The sequence below is a fragment of the Oncorhynchus mykiss genome, chromosome 13, assembly GCF_013265735.2.
Source record: "Oncorhynchus mykiss isolate Arlee chromosome 13, USDA_OmykA_1.1, whole genome shotgun sequence".
Taxonomy (NCBI): Eukaryota; Metazoa; Chordata; class Actinopteri; order Salmoniformes; family Salmonidae; genus Oncorhynchus; species Oncorhynchus mykiss.
The window spans coordinates 25,220,019-25,239,238 of NC_048577.1; the positions used below are offsets into that span (position 1 = coordinate 25,220,019).

At 42.8% G+C, this 19,220-nt stretch overlaps 1 protein-coding gene across 5 annotated transcripts in view; it reads left to right on the forward strand.

Moving 5' to 3' along the window:
* Positions 1 to 517: 517 nt before the first annotated feature.
* LOC110486047 (CSC1-like protein 2) overlaps positions 518 to 19,220 on the forward strand; it is a 98,676-nt gene continuing 79,973 nt past the window's right edge. For 4 of the 5 annotated variants that reach the window (XM_021557361.2, XM_021557362.2, XM_036940691.1 and 1 more), the window contains exons 1-3: positions 518 to 845; positions 11,269 to 11,512; positions 16,278 to 16,357. In XM_021557361.2, coding sequence (XP_021413036.2) covers positions 11,339 to 11,512; positions 16,278 to 16,357 — 254 coding nt within the window. In that variant the 5' untranslated portion in view covers positions 518 to 845; positions 11,269 to 11,338. Of the gene's footprint in view, positions 846 to 5,503; positions 5,564 to 11,268; positions 11,513 to 16,277; positions 16,358 to 19,220 lie in introns of all 5 variants that reach the window. The other variant, XM_036940690.1, reaches the window with a different exon arrangement.

A 19,220-nucleotide genomic window follows, 5' to 3' on the forward strand; every position in this document is an offset into this window, starting at 1 on the left:
CGTAGCAGATGGGGATCTGTGAAACTCACTTCTCAGCCTGAAAGTGTCACCCCTTGCACTATTGAAATAGGCCTTTTTTGGCAGTGCAATGGGTTGGAACGCTCTAGGAGGGCGGTCATGTGTGCTTGCGAGGCAGAGGTCCTGAGTTTGAACTGGGTAGAAGCCAAAGCGGGTGGAAGTGGCACTCCTTAAGTAAGCAGTATGATCTGCAGATGCCACTTTGTAATTTGCAACTTCCATACAAATAACATTTGTTTTTGGTGAGCTTACTGGACTCGTTTTTAGTTGAGATAATATATTTTTTTGTCCTCAAGATTTCAAGTAAATAAAACAGATGTGTTCCAATGATTCCAATGAGGTGTAACTAATAGGAATTAAATAAAATAACACTTTACAAAATGCCTGTGGACACTGAAAGTCACAGTTTGCAAAATGACTTTGCATGTGTTGTTGGGTAAGGGGACTTTTATTCTGAAAACCAAACGGAAGTGTTAATTTGTCGCCACCTCGTGTTTGTTTTTGGAAGAGAGGCTCATAATGGAATATGTCGGGCTTCCAATTGCCTGTAATTATTCCCGGAGCGTCCGCATCCATTTTCGGTGTCGTTCAATGGGACTGTGAAGCAATTCGCCGCTTTTTAAACTTTTGCAACAAAAAGCCCATAATGGATTTCAAATATGTTTCTGACGCTTCTCAATAGCTTACTCTCGTGAGGCTGATTGCTTGGTTTCTAGACCTCGTCACCTTGGTGGTGGAGTTGTAACGATATATTTAGCCTATCGCGTTTGGGGTATTGCCATTGGAGAAAGAGAAGACTCAAACGGAACATCAAATTGGATTGCCAGGTAAAAGACGCTGCGGCTTCATTTAATTTGTTTTGTCATATGGCCTGCAGTTAAAGACCTACATACAATATAGACTATTGTGAGGGTTCACGTGTTTTAAAATGTTGACGCAGCAATCATGCAGAATGGCATTCGCACTAATTTGATCTGGGCCTGTCACGCCCATAGGCTAGTTGAGTTTTTTTAAATTATTTTTTTATTTAACTAGGCAAGTCAGTTAAGAACAAATTCGTATTTATAATGGCGGCCTACCAAAACGCCTCCTAAAACGCCTCCTGCGGGAACGGGGCTGGGATTAAAAATAAATAAAATAAAATATATAGGACAAGAGAGACAACACTACATAGAGACAACACTACATGAAGAGATACCTAAGACAACAAAAGCATGGCAGCAACACATGACAACACAGCATGGTAACAACGTGGCAGCAGCACCTGTCAGTAAGAGTGTCCACGATTGAGTCTTTGAATGAAGAAATTGAGATAAAACTGTCCAGTTTGAGTGTTTGCAGCTCATTTAAGTTGCTAGCTGCAGTGAACTGAAAAGACAAGCGACCCAGGGATGTGTGACTGGCAGAACGGGTGTTGTATGTGGACGATGAGGGCTGCAGTAGATATCTCAGATAGGGGGGAGTGAGGCTTTAGAGGGTTTTATAAATAAGCATCAACCAGTGGGTCTTGCGATGGGTATACAGAGATGACCAGGTTACACAAGTATAGAGTGCAGTGATGTGCCCTATAAGGAGCAATGGTGGCAAATCTGATGGCCGAATGGTAAAGAACATCTAGCCGCTCGAGAGCACTCTTACCTGCCGATCTATAAATTACGTCGCCGTAATCTAACATGGTTAGGATGGTCATTTGAATCAGGGTTAGTTCTTACCAAACCACATGACCTTTGTTTTGGAGGTGTTCAGAACCGGGTTAAGGGCAGACACAGCTTGTTGGACACTAAGAGTGCTTTGTTGTAGAGTGTTTAACACAAAATCCTGGGAGAGGCCAGCTGAGTAGAAGACAGTATCATCTGCATATAAATGGATGAGAGCGCATCCTACAGCTGCAACATCGAGAGCATCCTGACCGGTTGCATCACTGCCTGGTACGGCAATTGCTCGGCCTCCGACCGCAAGGCACTACATAGGGTAGTGCGTAGGGCCCAGTACATCACTGGGGCAAAGCTGCCTGCCATCCAGGACCTCTACACCAGGTGGTGTCAGAGGAAGGCCCTGAAAATTGTCAAAGATCCCAGTCATAGACTGTTCTGCATGGCAAGCGGTACCGGAGTGCCAAGTCTAGGACAAAAAGGCTTCTCAACAGTTTTTACCCCCAAGCCATAAGACTCCTGAACAGGTAACCAAATGGTTACCCGGACTATTTGCATTGTGTACCTCCCCCAACCCCTCTTTTACGCTGCTGCATCTCTGTTTATCTTATATGCATAGTCACTTTAACCATACCCACATGTACATACTACCTCAATAAGCCTGACTAACCGGTGTCTGGATATAGCCTTGCTACTCTTTTTACTGTTTTATTTATTTCTTTACTTACCTACACACACACTTTTTTGTCTCCACACTATTGGTTAGAGCCTGTAAGTAAGCATTTCACTGTACAGGTATTCACGTGCGCCGAATACCTGTTGTATTCGGCGCACGTGACAAATAAACTTTAAATTGAGAGGTAGTTAGCAAACCAGGCCAAAGACCCCTCAGAGAAACCAATACTCCTTAGCTGGCCAACGAGAATGAAATGGTCTACCGTATCAAAAGCTTTGGCCAAGTCAATAAAAAGAGCAGCACCACATTGCTTAGAATCAAGGGCAAAGGGGACGTTGTTGAGGTCCTTTTTTAAGGTTGCAGTGACACATCCATAACCTGAGCGGAAAACCAAATTGCATACCAGAGAGAATACTATAGACATCAAGAAAGCCAGTCAGTTGATTATTGACATGTTTTTTTCCCAACAGTTTTGATAAACAGGGCCCAGATGTTTTTGGGGGGTCTAGTTTTAAGGAGCTCCTTCAGCAGCTTGGACTCAGTGACCCCTGCAGGGAGAAACTTTGTAGTGGGGCAGGGAAAAAAGAGGGAGGAGCATCGGGGCTAGTCGATTTGGAAGGGGTGGGAGATGAGGAAATGTTGGACAGGAAAGGAGGCATGGCTGAGTGAAATAGGAATCCTGACTTAATGAAGTGGTGATTAAAGAGCTCAGCCATGTGCTTCTTGTCAGTAACAACCACATCATCCACATTAAGGGACATGGGCAGCTCTGAGGAGGAGGTTTTATTCTCCAGGTCTTGAGATCCTGTTTTCAATCAGGATCTCAGCGATCACTGCCTCATTTTCTGCATCCGCTATGGGTCCGCGGTCAAACGACCACCCCTCATCACTGTCAAACGCTCCCTAAAACACTTATGCGAGCAGGCCTTTCTAATCGACCTGGCCCAGGTATCCTGGAAGGATAATGACCTCATCCCGTCAGTCAAGGATGCCTAGTCGTTCTTTAAAAGTAATTTCCTCACCATCTTAAATAAGCATGCCCCTTTCAAAAATGTAGAACTAAGAACAGATCTAGGCCATGGTTCACTCCAGACCTGACTGCCCTTGACCAGCACAAAAACATCCTGTGGCGGACTGCAATAGCATCGAATAGTCCCAGCGATATGCAACTGTTCAGGGAAGTCAGGAACCTATATACACAGTCAGTCAGGAAATCAAAGGCTAGCTTTTTCAAACAGAAATTTGCATCCTGTAGCTCCAACTCCAAAAAGTTTTGGGACACTAAAGTCCATGGAGAATAAGAGAACCTCCTCCCAGCTGCCCACTGCACTGAGGCTAGGTAACACGGTCACCACTGATAAATCAGTCCCTGCTGCTGAAAAACATATGCACAGCATGATGCTGCCACCACCATGCTTCACCGTAGTGATGATGCCAGGAGTCTTCCAGATGTGACGCTTGGAATTCAGGCCAAAGAGTTCAATCTTGGTTTCATCTGACCAGAGAATCTTGTTTCTCATGGTCTGGGATTATTTAAGTGCCTTTTTGGCAAACTCCAAGCGGGCTGTCATGTGCCTTTTACTGAGGAGTGGCTTCCATCTGGTGGAGTGCTGCAGAGATAGTTGTCCTTCTGGAAGGTTTTCCCATCTCCACAGAAGAACTCTAGAGCTCACATTTTAGAATACGGCTGAAGAAGTCAAGAGGTCTGAATACTTTCCTATTGCATGACCTTGGTAGCAATTGAAAGGACACTGGAGATTATGGGGAAATTATCAGACCAAAGGTGAGGGCACAACCGTTCACCTGACACAGGAATCCAAACATTACACTGTTGATTTTATGTGCATTTTTTGTTTACTGTACTTTTCAATAACTAAATCTGAAAATACATTCAGTAACATAAGAACATTAATATACATTTTTGGAGTAGTTGCAAGATAAGAAAAAATGATTACAAGGGTTTGAGTGAGGTCTAACTGGTATCTCCAGGTCATTCCGAAGTCATTTCAATGCACTTTTATGGAAAGAGGAAAGGAAGGAGCCTTCAACTGTAAGGTGCTTTTTAAAAAAAAATAATAATAATTTTTAGCTCTTCTAGCTTTGCCATTGAGGAACTGAAGCAAACACGCTTTTTGTTTGAAACAAAATGACTGTTTATGCAATCCAAAAACTTTCCATTATGAATCACAATCTGAGTCAGGTGGGCTTCACGAAAGCTTATTCTATTGCCAGCACAGCTAGCTGAATTATAAAATACTATCTTAGTGTTAGGCTTTCAAAGACACGTCAGACAAACGGATTGTAATTTTACATTTTCAAATATGGAAATGGTGAAGTGCACATTTGGACTCATGGGTGTGTGGTTTGCTTGTATATGACATCAAAGCGGACTTTGAGGATTATAACAATGTCTCATCTTTCAGAACACTGACTCCTTTTGAGTATATTGGATGACAGCCTGTGAGTCGAAAGGGCTACATGGAAGCAAACTGAATGAAACTGCGAGGGACCTACCTGCATTTGTCTAATAAAACTTGTTTTAGTTACAGAACTTCTGTTTTTAGAACTCTTTGGCCCCTCACGTCATCAGGGGAAAGTGTGGAGGGAGGGGCGCAAATCGAACAGTAATCTGCTCGTCCATGTTGTCAAAGATGCAGCATGGTACATCGTCCAGAAACACACATTGTTTTTCCATCAAATTAATGTTAGATTTTTATCGATACAATTCACTTTTGCATGGGAAAACACACATCCCTAGTAATTGCTACAGGTGCTTAATTATGTCACTTTTGTCTTGAGCGGACATCGCCATCGGACAGAGCGGGGCACCTGGCTCATGCCCGGGAGGCAGCCCGTTTCCAAATTGAATGCAATCAACTTTTAGCCGATGCAAAACACGCCTGCCCGGGCGAGATTAATCAAACCTCAGTCGTGAGTGAACAGGGAGTACAGGAGGGGATTAAGCACACACAGGTTGTTGTTGCCTACATTCACCACCTGGGTCTGTCCCGTCAGGAAGTCCAGGATGTCGTTACAGAGGGAGGTGTTCAGTCCCAAGGTCCCCAGCTTGGTGATGAGCTTGGAGGGGACTATGGTGTTGAACGCTGAGCTGTAGTCTATGAACAGCATTCTCACAAATATTTCCCCTCTTGTCCAGGTGGAAGAGGGCATTGTGAAGTGCAGTTGAGATTGAGTCATCTGTGGATCTTTTTGGACGGTATGTGAATTGAAATGAGTCCAGTGTGTCTGTGATGTTGATGTGTGTCATGACCAGTCTTTCAAAACACTTCATAATTACAGCTGTGAGGTTACCTTGGAGTTCTTGGAAACCGGGACAATGGTTAGAGTATCAAATCAAATTTATTTATATAGCCCTTCGTACATCAGCTGATATCTCAAAGTGCTGTACAGAAACCCAGCCTAAAACCCCAAACAGCAAGCAATGCAGGTGTAGAAGCACGGTGGCTAGGAAAAACTCCCTAGAAAGGCCAAAACCTAGGAAGAAACCTAGAGAGGAACCAGGCTATGTGGGGTGGCCAGTCCTCTTCTGGCTGTGCCGGGTGGAGATTATAACAGAACATGGCCAAGATGTTCAAATGTTCCTAAATGACCAGCATGGTCCAATAATAATAATAAGGCAGAACAGTTGAAACTGGAGCAGCAGCACGGCCAGGTGGACTGGGGACAGCAAGAAGTCATCATGCCCGGTAGTCCTGAGGCATGGTCCTAGGGCTCAGGTCCTCCGAGAGAGAGAAAGAAAGAGAGAATTAGAGAGAGCATACTTAAATTCACACAGGACACCGAATAGGACAGGAGAAGCACTCCAGATATAACAAACTTACCCTAGCCCCCCGACACAAACTACTGCAGCATAAATACTGGAGGCTGAGACAGGAGGGGTCAGGAGACACTGTGGCCCACTCCGAGGACACCCCCGGACAGGGCCAAACAGGAAGGATATAACCCCACCCACTTTGCCAAAGCACAGCCCCCACACCAGTAGAGGGATATTTTCAACCACCAACTTACCATCCTGAGACAAGGCTGAGTATAGCCCACAAAGATCTCCGCCACGGCACAACCCAAAGGGGGGGGGGGGGGCGCCAGGCAGGATGATCAGTGACTCAACCACTCAGGTGACGCACCCCTCCCAGGGACAGTATGAGAGAGCCCCAGTAAGCCAGTGACTCAGCCCCTGTAATAGGGTTAGAGGCAGAGAATCCCAGTGGAAAGAGGGGAACCGGCCAGGCAGAGACAGCAAGGGCGGTTCGTTGCTCCAGAGCCTTTCCGTTCACCTTCCCACTCCTGGGCCAGACTACACTCAATCATATGACCCACTGAAGAGAAGAGTCTTCAGTAAAGACTTAAAGGTTGAGACCGAGTTTGCGTCTCTGACTTGAGTAGGCATACTGTTCCATAAAAATGGAGCTCTATAGGAGAAAGCCCTGCCTCCAGCTGTTTGCTTAGAAATTCTAGGGACAATTAGGAGGCCTGCGTCTTGTGACCGTAGCGTACGTGTAGGTATGTAAGGCAGGACCAAATCAGAGAGCTAGGTAGGAGCATGCCCATGTAATGCTTTGTAGGTTAGCAGTAAAACCTTGAAATCAGCCCTTGCTTTGACAGGAAGCCAGTGTAGGGAGGCTAGCACTGGAGTAATATGATCAATTTTTTTGGTTCTAGTCAGGATTCTAGCAGCCTTATTTAGCACTAACTGAAGTTTATTTAGTGCTTTATCCTTGTAGCCGGAAAGTAGAGTATTGCAGTAGTCTAACCTAGAAGTGACAAAAGCATGGATTAATTTTTCTGCATCATTGTTGGACAGAAAGTTTCTGATTTTTGCAATGTTACCTAGATGGAAAAAGCTGTCCTTGAAATGGTCTTGATATGTTCTTCAAAAGAGAGATCAGGATCCAGAGTAACGACGAGGTCCTTCAGTTTTATTTGAGACGACTGTACAACCATTAAGGTTAATTGTCAGATTCAACAGAAGATCTCTTTGTTTCTTGGGACCTAGAACAAGCATCTCTGTTTTGTCCGAGTTTAAAAGTAGAAAGTTTGCAGCCATCCACTTCCTTATGTCTGAAACACATGCTTCTAGCGAGGGCAATTTTGGGGCTTCACCATGCTTCATTGAAATGTACAGCTGTGTGTCATCCGCATAGCAGTGAAAGTTAACATGATGTTTTCGAATGACATCCCCAAGAGGTCAAATATATAGTGAAAACAATAGTGGTCCTAAAACGGAACCTTGAGGAACACCGAAATTTACAGTTGATTTGTCAGAGGACAAACCATTCACAGAGACAAACTGATATTTTTCCGACAGATAAGATCTAAACCAGGCCAGAACTTGTCCGTGTAGACCAATTTGGGTTTCCAATCTCTCCAAAAGAATGTGGTGATCGATGGTATCAAAAGCAGCACTAAGGTCTAGGAGCACGAGGACAGATGCAGAGCCTCTGTCTGATGCCATTAAAGGGTAATTTACCACCTTCACAAGTGCAGTCTATACACGTGATGTCAGAATGCCCTCACTGTTCCAAAATGTGATTGTTACACAATAGGACAGTTCACACATGCTGTCTGCTAATTATGTGTAGGCTATGTTTCAACCTGTCCATTTCAAATTATTTTCTAACGGTTTGAATTGAGGTGTGTTCTGCCGCCTCATTAATTCACGTAGAAGTAGCCCATTTCAGTGTTGCAGACAATTTATGTTTGTCCAACTCAGTAAAGCCTCAAACTTCCCTCTTCGAGGAGAGCTCTTCCCCATTTTTTTCGCACATGAAGTATGCAGACATTTGCGCAGTCTTACACGAACTGGCACTTTTTTGGGGCTGGCGTTCGCATTGTTTTTTTCCTTACAATAATAATTTTGGACATGTGCGTTCCTATCAAAGTAAGTGCCTTATTTTCTGTATATCGTGTTGTTTCTACTGTAGCATACAGTATGTAAACTCAGCAAAAAAAGAAACATCCCTTTTTCAGGACCCTGTCCTTCAAAGATTATTTGTAAAAATCCAAATGAACTTCACAGATCTTCATTATAAAGGGTTTAAACACGGTTTTCCATGCTTGTTCAATGAACCTTAAACAATTCATGAACATGCACATGTGGAACTGTCGTTAAGACAGTTATGAAAATTTAGGACACTAAAGAGGCCTTTCTACTGACTCTGAAAAACACAAAGAAAGATGCCCAGGGTCCCTGCTCATCTGTGTGAACGTGCCTTAGGCATGCTGCAAGGAGGCATGAGGATTGCAGATGTGGCCAGGGCAATAAATTGCAACGTCTGTAAGACGCCTAAGACGGCGCTACAGGGAGACAGGACGGACAGCTGATCGTCCTCGCGGTGGCAGACCACGTGTAACAACACCTGCACAGGATCGGTACATTCGAACATCACACCTGCGGGACAGGTACAGGATGGCAACAACAACTGCCTGAGTTACACCAGGAACGCACAGTCCCTCCATCAGTGCTCACTGTCCGCAATAGGCTGAGGCTGGACTGAGGGCTTGTAGGCCTGTTGTCTGGTGAGGACTTGCCTTACATCACTGGCAACAACGTCACCTATGGACACAAACCCACCGTCTAAAGACCAGACAAGTGCTCATCACTGATGAGTCGTGGTTTTGTCTCACCAGGGGTGATGGTCTGATTCTTGTTGATCGTCAAAGGAATGAGCGTTTCACAGAGGCCTGTACTCTGGAGAGGGATTGATTTGGAGGTGGAGGGTCCATCAGGTTCTGGGGCTGTGTGTCAGCATCATCGGACTGAGCTTGTTGTCATTGCAGGCAATCTCAACGCTGTGCGTTACAGGGAAGACATCCTCCTCCCTCATGTGGTACCCTTCCTTCCACCAGCCATACTGCTCATTCTGTGCGTGATTTCCTGCAAGACAGGAATGTCAGTGTTCTGCCATGTCCAGGGACGAGCCCGGATCTCAATCCCATTGAGCACGTCTGGGACCTGTTGGATTGGAGGGTGAGGGCTAGGGCCATTTCACCCCCCCAGAAATGCCTGGAAACTTGCAGGTGCCTTGGTGGAAGAGTGAGGTAACATCTCACAGCAAGAATTGGCAAATCTGGTGCAGTCCAAGAGCAGGAGATTCATGGCAGTACTCTGGTAGCCACACCAGATACTGACTGTGTCCCTTTGTTCAGGGACACACTATTCCATTTTGTTTAGTCACATGTCTGTGGAACTTGTTCAGTTTCTGTTGTTGAATCTTATGTTCATACAAATATTTACACGTTAAGTTTGCTGAAAATAAACGCAGTTGACAGTGAGGCTGTTTCTTTTTTTGCAGAGTTTTTATTTATTTATTTATTTATTTGACCTTTTATTTAACTAGGCAAGTCAGTTAAGAACAAATTCTTATTTTCAATGACGGCCTAGTGGGTTAACTGCCTGTTCAGGGGCAGAACGACAGATTTGTACCTTGTCAGCTCGGGGATTTGAACTTGCAACCTTTCGGTTACTAGTCCAACGCTCTAACCACTAGGCTACCCTGCCGCCCCATGTCGCCACACTACCATTCAAAAGTTTGGGGTCACTTAGAAATGTCCTTGTTTTTGAAAAAAAAATGTTTTGACCATTTTAAAATAACATCAAATTGATCAGAAATACAGTGTAGACATTGTTAATGTTGTAAATGACTATTGTATCTGGAATATCTACATGGGTGTAAAGAAGCCCATTATCAACAACCATCACTCCTGTGTTCCAATGGCATGTTGTGTTAGCTAATCCAAGTTTAGCATTTTAAAAGGCTAATTGTTCATTAGAAAACCCTGTTGCAATTGTTAGCACAGCTGAAAATTGTTGTTCTAAGGAAGCAATAAAACTGGCCTTCTTTAGACTAGTTTGTGGCTACGTGCCAAGGCAAAATCATTGCCGCAACGTCTGAAAAATATCTGCGGTGTGTTTTTGAAGATGGTCAAACAGTCCACATTTTAATTTTGCTCTGCAAACAAAACAAGTAATTAATAGAAAAGCCAGACTACCCCATAGTATAATAGTTCATCCATTTACCTAGTCGGCTTGTTTTGTGTTCAATGCAAGGGAAATATTCCTCTCGAGGCGCATTCAATTATGAGCGCAATAGTGGGAAAACAGCAGTTTTAATGGGCTTTGTTAAAAGCTGTCCATTCCCATTCGATTTAATTCTCAACTCCTGAATATGCGCAAACTCCACCTTTTTTTAAAACTTTGAGTTTTTAGTAGTGGTATGGTTAAGCATTTTACCGCTCCGAAATTCGCCATGAGTGCACAGGGGTGAGTGGAGCTAAATAAAACACGGGTCAATTGCAGAGCAATTTGATGTAAAACACCACCCTACCTCATAACTTTTTTTTTTAGAGTGACTTCAATTGTGATGAGACGGGTTACATTTTCAGTTGAGCATGAGTAGTGGCAATTCTCCCTAGGCTTTGCCACCACATGTTATTGGGCAAAAAGGGGGCATGTATGTTGATGTAATTGTAATCCAAACCAACCCTCATGTAAGTTGTGATGAACTCTCAAAACCTTTTGGACAAGACTTACTTTATGACCAAAATTATCCTATTTACACTTTGTAGTACATTTTGGCACTAGAATATAGTATATCATATCAATACCATAATGGCCACATAGAGTTGTATGGTTTAACTTTGCAATCAATGGTTTTTGTTTGGCCTAATTTGTAAAGTGACAATTCTGTTACTGTGAAGTGCCCTTAACAAGCTTATTCTGCTTTGTGAAATGGTCCTTAGCGGCACGGCACTTGCTCTATTTATGGAATTGTGTTCACAACATGTTCTAGTTTTAGAAACAGTAATTTACAAAGATCTGAGGTTTCAGATATTTTCAGATTTCTGTGTGGTTTATCTAGATATCTGAAATAGGTGGTTTCACCTTCCTTCCTTCCACGATAGGTTCCCAGGAAGATGCGGCTGTGAGCTTGCTCAGAGTGCTGATCCTGTGGGTCTTCACCTGATCGTGACCATGGGGATATGGCCAGGGGGTGTCCGGGCCTGCATTGCAGGCCAGGAGAACTGCTCTGCCAACAATGAATCCAAGGACTACTGTTACTCCGCCCGAATCCGCAGCACCGTGCTTCAGGGCCTACCCTTTGGAGGCGTCCCCACAGTCCTTGCGCTGGACTTTATGTGCTTCCTGGTGAGTCTGCCTAGAGATCAGTCTTGCCTGAATTTCAAATAGATTCCTAGACCCATTCCAGTGCTGCAGGATCTTTTAGCTCTCCCCCGTAGTTAATTTATTGACTTATGTCACTGATTCATTGGCCAGAGATTCTACTTACCTGGGATCCCAGGTCTGTGTACAGCAATACTTCTAACCTGAAGGTCCATATTTGAAGTCCTGACCTACAACAATCACATAGGTATACAGTATATGTATGTGTACATATCTGTGTGTGTTTACAGTGCCTTCTGAAAGCATTCAGACCCCTTGACTTTTCCACATTTTGTTACATTACGGCCTTACTCTAAAATTGATTTTTTAAAATTATTCAGCAATCTACACACAATACCCCATAATGACAAAGCGAAAACAGGTTTTTAGAATTCTTTGCAAATGAATATATATCTAAAATATATATATTATTTACAGAAGTAGTCAGACCCTTTGCTATGAGACTCAAATTGACAAATTGAGCTCCGGTGCATCCTGTTTCCATTGATCATCCTTGAGATGTTTCTACAACTTGGAGTCCATCTATGGTAAATAAAATTGATTGGGCATGATTTGGAAAGGCACACACCTGTGTATATATAAGATCCCCACAGTTGACAGTGCATGTCAGAGCACAAACCAAGCCATGAGGTCGAAAGAATTGTCCATAAACCTCTGAGACAGGATTGTGTTGAGGCACAGATCTGGGGAACGGTACCAAAAAGAGTCTGCAATATTGAAGGTTCCCAAGAACACAGTGGCCTCCATCATTCTTAAATGGAAGAAGTTTTGAACCACCAAGACTCTTCCTAGAGCTGGCCACCCTGTCAAACTGAGCATTCGTAGGAGAAGGGCCTTGGTCAGGGAGGTGACCAAGAACCTGATGGTCACTCTGAAAGAGCTCTGAAGTTCCTCTGTGGAGATGGGATAATCTTCCAGAAGGACAACCATCTCTGCAGCACTCCACCAATCAGGCCTTTATGGTAGAGTGGCCAGACGGAAGCCACTGCTCAGGAAAAGGCACATGATAGCCCTCTTTGAGTCTGACAAAAGGCAACTAAAGACTCTCGGATCATGAGAAACAAGATTCTCTGGTCTGATGAAAGCAAGATTGAACTCTTTGGCCTGAATGCCAAGCGTCCCTCCTAGAGGAAACCTGGCACCATCCCTACAGTGAAGCATGGTGGTGGCAGCATCAGGCTGTGGTGATGTTTTTCAGTGGCAGGGACTGGAAGACTAGTCGTGATCGAGGAAAAGATGAACGGAGCAACATACAGAAAGATCCTTGATGAAAACCTGCTCTAGAGTTCTCAGGACCTCAGACTGGGGTAAAGGTTCTCCTTTCAACAGGACAATGACCCTAAACACACAGACAATGCAGGAGTGGCTTTGGGACAAGTCTCAATGTCCCAGCTTGAACCTGATCGAACATCTCTGGGGAGACCTGCAAATGGCTGTGCGGCAGCGCTCCCAATCCAACCTGACAGAACTTCAGAGAAGAATGGGAGAACTCCCCAAATACAGGTGTGCCAAGCTTGTAGCTTCCTACCCAAGAAGACTAATCACTGCCAAATGTTCTTCAACAAAGTACTGAGTAAAGTGTCTGAATAATTATGTAAATGTAATGTTTCAGTTATTATTTTAGGTTAGCAAACATTTCTAAAAAACAGTTCTTGCTTTGTCATTATACTGTATTTATTATTTTTTGAATTGACTGGAAGTTAACACTGCTTGAGATACCTTGCCGTTTCGGAGACCTTGTCTCCAGCAATGTTTACTTTTTAACTTTTTTTCTCCAAAATGTCAAGGTGTCTCAAGCAGTGTTAACTTACAGTCAATTCAAAAAGCAAATATAACTTTAACTTAAAAAATATAACATACATTTTATTTTACATTCCAATTCAATCATGTTATAAGTATCTTATGCCACTGACTGAATCGAATTGAATGGAATGACCCCAACCCTGATTAGTGTACTATGCACTTTATGTAGCCAGGCAACAAGGGTACGGTCATATTTGTTGCGATTGTCTTTCAACATCCTGCGTATTAAAACACAGGGAGATTTTGTTAAATATTATATATATTTTGTCGAAACAACTTAGTAACGTGCACAGAATTTGAAAGATATGGTTATCTGCTGAGGAAAACAAAAAACAAAAATCTAAAGTACAGTTCAAAAGTAGAAATGGGCTTTTTTTTAAACAAGGACATTTTTTTTGTCCTTTTAAAATCACATCCAATTGATCAGAAGTACAGTGTAGACATTAATGTTGTAAATGACTGTAGCTGGAAACAGCTGATTTCATTTAAAAAAAATGGAATATCTACATATGCATAAAGAGGCCTATTATCAGAAACCATGCACACACACATACTGTTCAAAAGATGTTCTACTGTCCAAAAAATGTCCTTGTTTTTGAAAGAAAAGCACATTTTGTCCTTTAAAACATTAAATTGATCATAAACACAGTGTAGACATTGTTAATGTTGTAAATGACTACTGTAGCTGGAAACGGCTGACTTTTAATGGAATATCTACATAGGCGTACAGAGGCCCATTATCAACAATCATCACTTCTGTGTTCCAATGGCACGTTGTGATAGCCAATCCAAGTTTATGATTTTAAAAGGCTAATTGATCATTAGAAAACCATTTTGCAATTATGTTAGCTCAGTTGAAAACTGTTCTGATTTGAAGAAGCAATACACCTGGCCTTTAAACTAGTTGAGTATCTGGAGCATCAGCATTTGTGGGTTCGATTACAGGCACAAAATGGCCAGAACCAAAGCACTTTCTTCTGAAACTCATCAGTCTCTTCTTGGTCTGAGAAATGAAGGCTATTCCATGCGAGAAATTGCCAAGAAACTGAAGATCTCGTACAACGTTGTGCACTACTCCCTTCACAGAACAGCGCAAACTGGCACTAACCAGAATAGAAAGAGTGGGAGGTCCCGGTGCATAACTGAGCAAGAGGACAAGTACATTAGTGTCTAGTTTGAGAAACAGATACCTCACAAGTCCTCAACTGGCAGCTTCATTAAATAATACCCGCGAACACCATTCTCAACTCAACAGTGAAGAGGCGACTCTGGAATGCTGGCCTTCTAGACAGAGTTGCAAAGAAAAATCCATATCTCAGACTGGCCAATAAATAGAAAAGATTAAGATGGGGAAAAGAACATTGACACTGGACAGAGGAAGATTGGGGGGAAAAAAGTGTTGTGGACAGACTAATTTAAGTCAATAACTGTACATCTATGAAATAGATGTGTCCAGAATGCGTTTTCATTCAAAATGACAGGGTCACAAATTTCATAATGTGTGCCTGTGCACTCAAAGATCCCTGTCTCTCACGGATTTTGTTTCTCAGGACAATGTCACGTTGATGCTCATAAAGTAGCATATAGCAGGTCCCCTTCCCAAAACAGGTTTCTGACCTCAAGAGTCTTGTCTATTCCTGGTTAAATAAAATATACTAACATGGATATGACATCATAACATGATGAACAGATGAAGAAGGCTAGATAGTTTAGTCAATTTATTTCATGTCATTACTCAGTATTTGTCAGCGTAAGGAAAGTGTGAAATAAATATGCATTTTTGGAATCTGAGTGCTGGCCTTTTTATACTTTAACTTTTTTTTTTATCCCTTAGAATTAAGCACCAATGTTGCTTCTTTTTATTGTCATCCTCTAATCATACTACATTTACCTCAATATGAAGTGGTGTCTGAATGATTGACACCCTTGAGCAATAATGACTGTATAAAATACATCATTCAAATACTGAGCTATGCAAAAAAAATGTTAAATTATATTTTATAGAATTACTCAAAGATTTTGTTTAACATTTAATATATTTTTTTTCCTCAAGAAGGTAGGGTTGACACTCCTAAATATTCTTAAATCTCGGACCAAAAGGCTCCTTAACAGCTTCTACCCCCCAAGCCAGAAGAAAGCGGAACAATTAATCAAATGGCCACCCGGACTATTTACATTGACACCCCCTCTCCCTTTGTTTTTACACTGCAGCTACTCCCTATTTATTATCTATGCATAGTCACTTCACCCCTACTTACATGTTCAAAATACCTCGACTAACCTGTACCCCCGCACATTGACTCAGTATATAGCCTCTTTATTTTTGTGCTACTTTTTTATTTTTATTTTCTTAACCAGCAATGCAGTTCAAGAAAGAGTTAAGGGCTTGTAAGTAAGCATTTCACGGTAACCTGTGTGTATTCAGATTGGAGCATGTGACAAATAAGATTTTGATTTTAAATAAAGTAATTACGTTTTTTTTTGTTTTGGTTGTGTTTCAGATTATTTAGTGCTCAGTAGAAATAAAAGGTAAATCATTTCATTTTGGAGTCACTTTTATTGTAAGTAAGAATAGAAAATGTTTCTGAACACTTCTACATGAATGTGAGTAAGAAAGTTTTGAGGGTCAAAGATCGTAACCCCAAGACGTTTTGAAATCTTTCCAATTTTTGGAGCGTACAATATTGCTTGGAATTTGTACATGTTTTCCCGTCATTATTGTTAATCTTTATCAAGGGTGTCCATCGTTTTGGAGCCCGGTAAGTGCTTACTTACTGGTCTTAGAACATGGTTTTAGAACAGCAGTGACATTGCTATAAAATCAATTTCAACATTTGAGTGATACACCATATGTTCTTGCGGCTTCACCTGAAAAACACCAATGAAGATGTAAATCATATAGCATTACTTTCCTCTGTGCTTTCAGGTGCTTCTATTTGTCTTCTCAATATTGCGGAAAGTGGCCTGGGATTATGGACGCTTGGCATTGGTGACAGACGCTGACAGGTAGGCCTAACAAATGACTCTGAGGTGTTACATCACACTCGCATGAGTACACACGCACTGCCCTGGTGTAGTCCTACTGATCATTGGCTCTTGTCTGTTGAATTGTGAGAATTACTTGCCTATTATGACAGTGTGCCTTTAGTAACCCCATCACCATTCCTTCCTACCTCTTCCTTCAGGATTATTGGTTTGCAAGTCATTCAGGGAGACTTGTTTCACTGTCACTTAGTGGGGCAAAAAAGTATTTAGTCAGCCACCAATTGTGCAAGTTCTCCCACTTAAAAATATGAGAGGCCTGTAATTTTCATCATAGGTTCACTTCAACTATGACAGACAAAATGAGAGAAAAAAATCTGGGAAATCACATTGTAGGATTTTTTTTTCTTCTATTTTTGTTTCATTAGACCAGAAGACATTTCTCCAAAAAGTACGATATTTGTCCCCATGTGCAGTTGCAAACGGTAGTTTGGCTTTTTTATGGCGGCTTTGGAGCAGTGGCTTCTTCCTTGCTGAGCGGCCTTTCAGGTTATGTTGATATAGGACTCGTTTTACTGTGGATATAGACACTTTTGTTGTTCTGGGATTGATTTGCACTTTTCGCACCAATGTACGTTCCTCTCTAGGAGACAGAATGCGTCTCCTTCCTGTGTGGTATGACGGCTCTGTGGTCCCATGGTGTTTATACTTGCGTACTATTGTTTGTTCAGATGAATGTGGTACCTTCAGGCATTTGGAAATTGCTCCCAAGGATGAACCAGACCTGTGGAGGTCTACAATTTTTTTTTATGAGGTCTTGGCTGAATTCTTTTGATTTTACCATGATGTCAAGCAAAGAGGAAAATTCAAACACACTCTTTGCGGAGTAAATAAAAAAACAAAAAAATGTGTCATGCTAACATAAGCATTTCTTGGCAGTGACTTTTCTATGAAAACCAAATTGTGGTTTGGGGTCACTCCTTAGATAAGTCTAATCTCGTGTAATTTGATCAACTACACTGCTCAAAAAAATAAAGGGAACACTTAAACAACAATGTAACTCCAAGTCAATCACACTTCTGTGAAATCAAACTGTCCACTTAGGAAGCAACACTGATTAACAATACATTTTACATGCTCTTGTGCAAATGGAATAGACAACAGGTGGAAATTATAGGCAATTAGCAAGACACCCCCAATAAGGAGTGGTTATGTAACCACAGACCACTTCTCAGTTCCTATGCTTCCTGGCTGATGTTTTGGTCACTTATGAATGCTGGCGGTGCTTTCACTCTAATGGTAGCATGAGACGGAGTCTACAACCCACACAAGTGGCTCAGGTAGTGCAGCTCATCCAGGATGGCACATCAATGCGAGCTGTGGCAAGAAGGGTTGCTGTGTCTGTCAGCGTAGTGTCCAGAGCATGGAGGCACTACCAGGAGACAGGCCAGTACATCAGGAGACGTGGAGGAGGCCGTAGGTAATGACGGCCCGACGTCCACAGGTGGGGGTTGTGCTTACAGCCCAACACCGTGCAGGACGTTTGGCATTTGCCAGAGAACACCAAGATTGGCAAATTCGCCACTGGCGCCCTGTGCTCTTCACAGATGAAAGCAGGTTCACACTGAGCACGTGACAGACGTCACAGAGTCTGGAGACGCCGTGGAGAACGTTCTGCTGCCTCCAACATCCTCCAGCATGACCGGTTTGGCGGTGGGTCAGTCATGGTGTGGGGTGGCATTTCTTTGGGGGGCCGCACAGCCCTCCATGTGCTCGCCAGAGGTAGCCTGACTGCCATTAGGTACCGAGATGAGATCCTCAGACCCCTTGTGAGACTATATGCTGGTGCGGTTGGTCCTGGGTTCCTCCTAATGCAAGACAATGCTAGACCTCATGTGGCTGGAGTGTGTCAGCAGTTCCTGCAAGTGGAAGGCATTGATGCTATGGACTGGCCCGCCCGTTCCCCAGACCTGAATCCAATTGAACACATCTGGGACATCATGTCTCGCTCAATCCACCAACGCCACGTTGCACCACAGACTGTCCAGGAGTTGGCAGATGCTTTAGTCCAGGTCTGGGAGGAGATCCCTCAGGAGACCATCCGCCACCTCATCAGGAGCATGCCCAGGCGTTGTAGGGTGGTCATACAGGCACGTGGAGGCCACACACACTACTGAACCTAATTTTGACTTGTTTTAAGGACATTACATCAAAGTTGGATCAGCCTGTAGTGTGGTTTTCCACTTTAATTTTGAGTGTCACTCCAAATCCAGATCTCCATGGGTTGATAAATTTGATTTCCATTGATAATTTTTGTGTGATTTTGTTGTCAGCACATTCAACTATGTAAAGAAAAAAGTATTTAATAAGAATATTTCATTAATTCAGATCTAGGATGTGTTATTTTAGTGTTCCCTTTATTTTTTGGAGCAGTGTACTTTGCAACTCTCTGCAGTTGCAAAGTAGCTAAAAAGTAGTAATTAGTTGCAAAGTTGCTAATTAGCTAAAGTTGTCTGTGATGTGATTCAAACATGCAACCTTTGGGGTAGCTTGACTTTTGCGATATACGCCCACCCATCCTCTCCGACCAACCTTTCATATTTGGCTTAAAGGTAGACTCTGAAATGACATTGCCAAGAGCAGATCCGCAGATGTTGCAGTAAGTGAGATGCAAGACTTTGCTCCCACACAGTAGCTGCGCATGTATGGGACCAAAACAGTGAGGGAGTTTAGCCTTGCGCTTCAATGCTCTTAGGTTGTTGCGGAAATTGACCCACTATGCTGTTGACTTTGTGCACCTAGGTCATATCACTGTGTCTACCTGTAGCCCTTTACACTCGCACTCGTATAGGTTGAAAATAGCCGATTTTGGCACTGATAAGCGCGT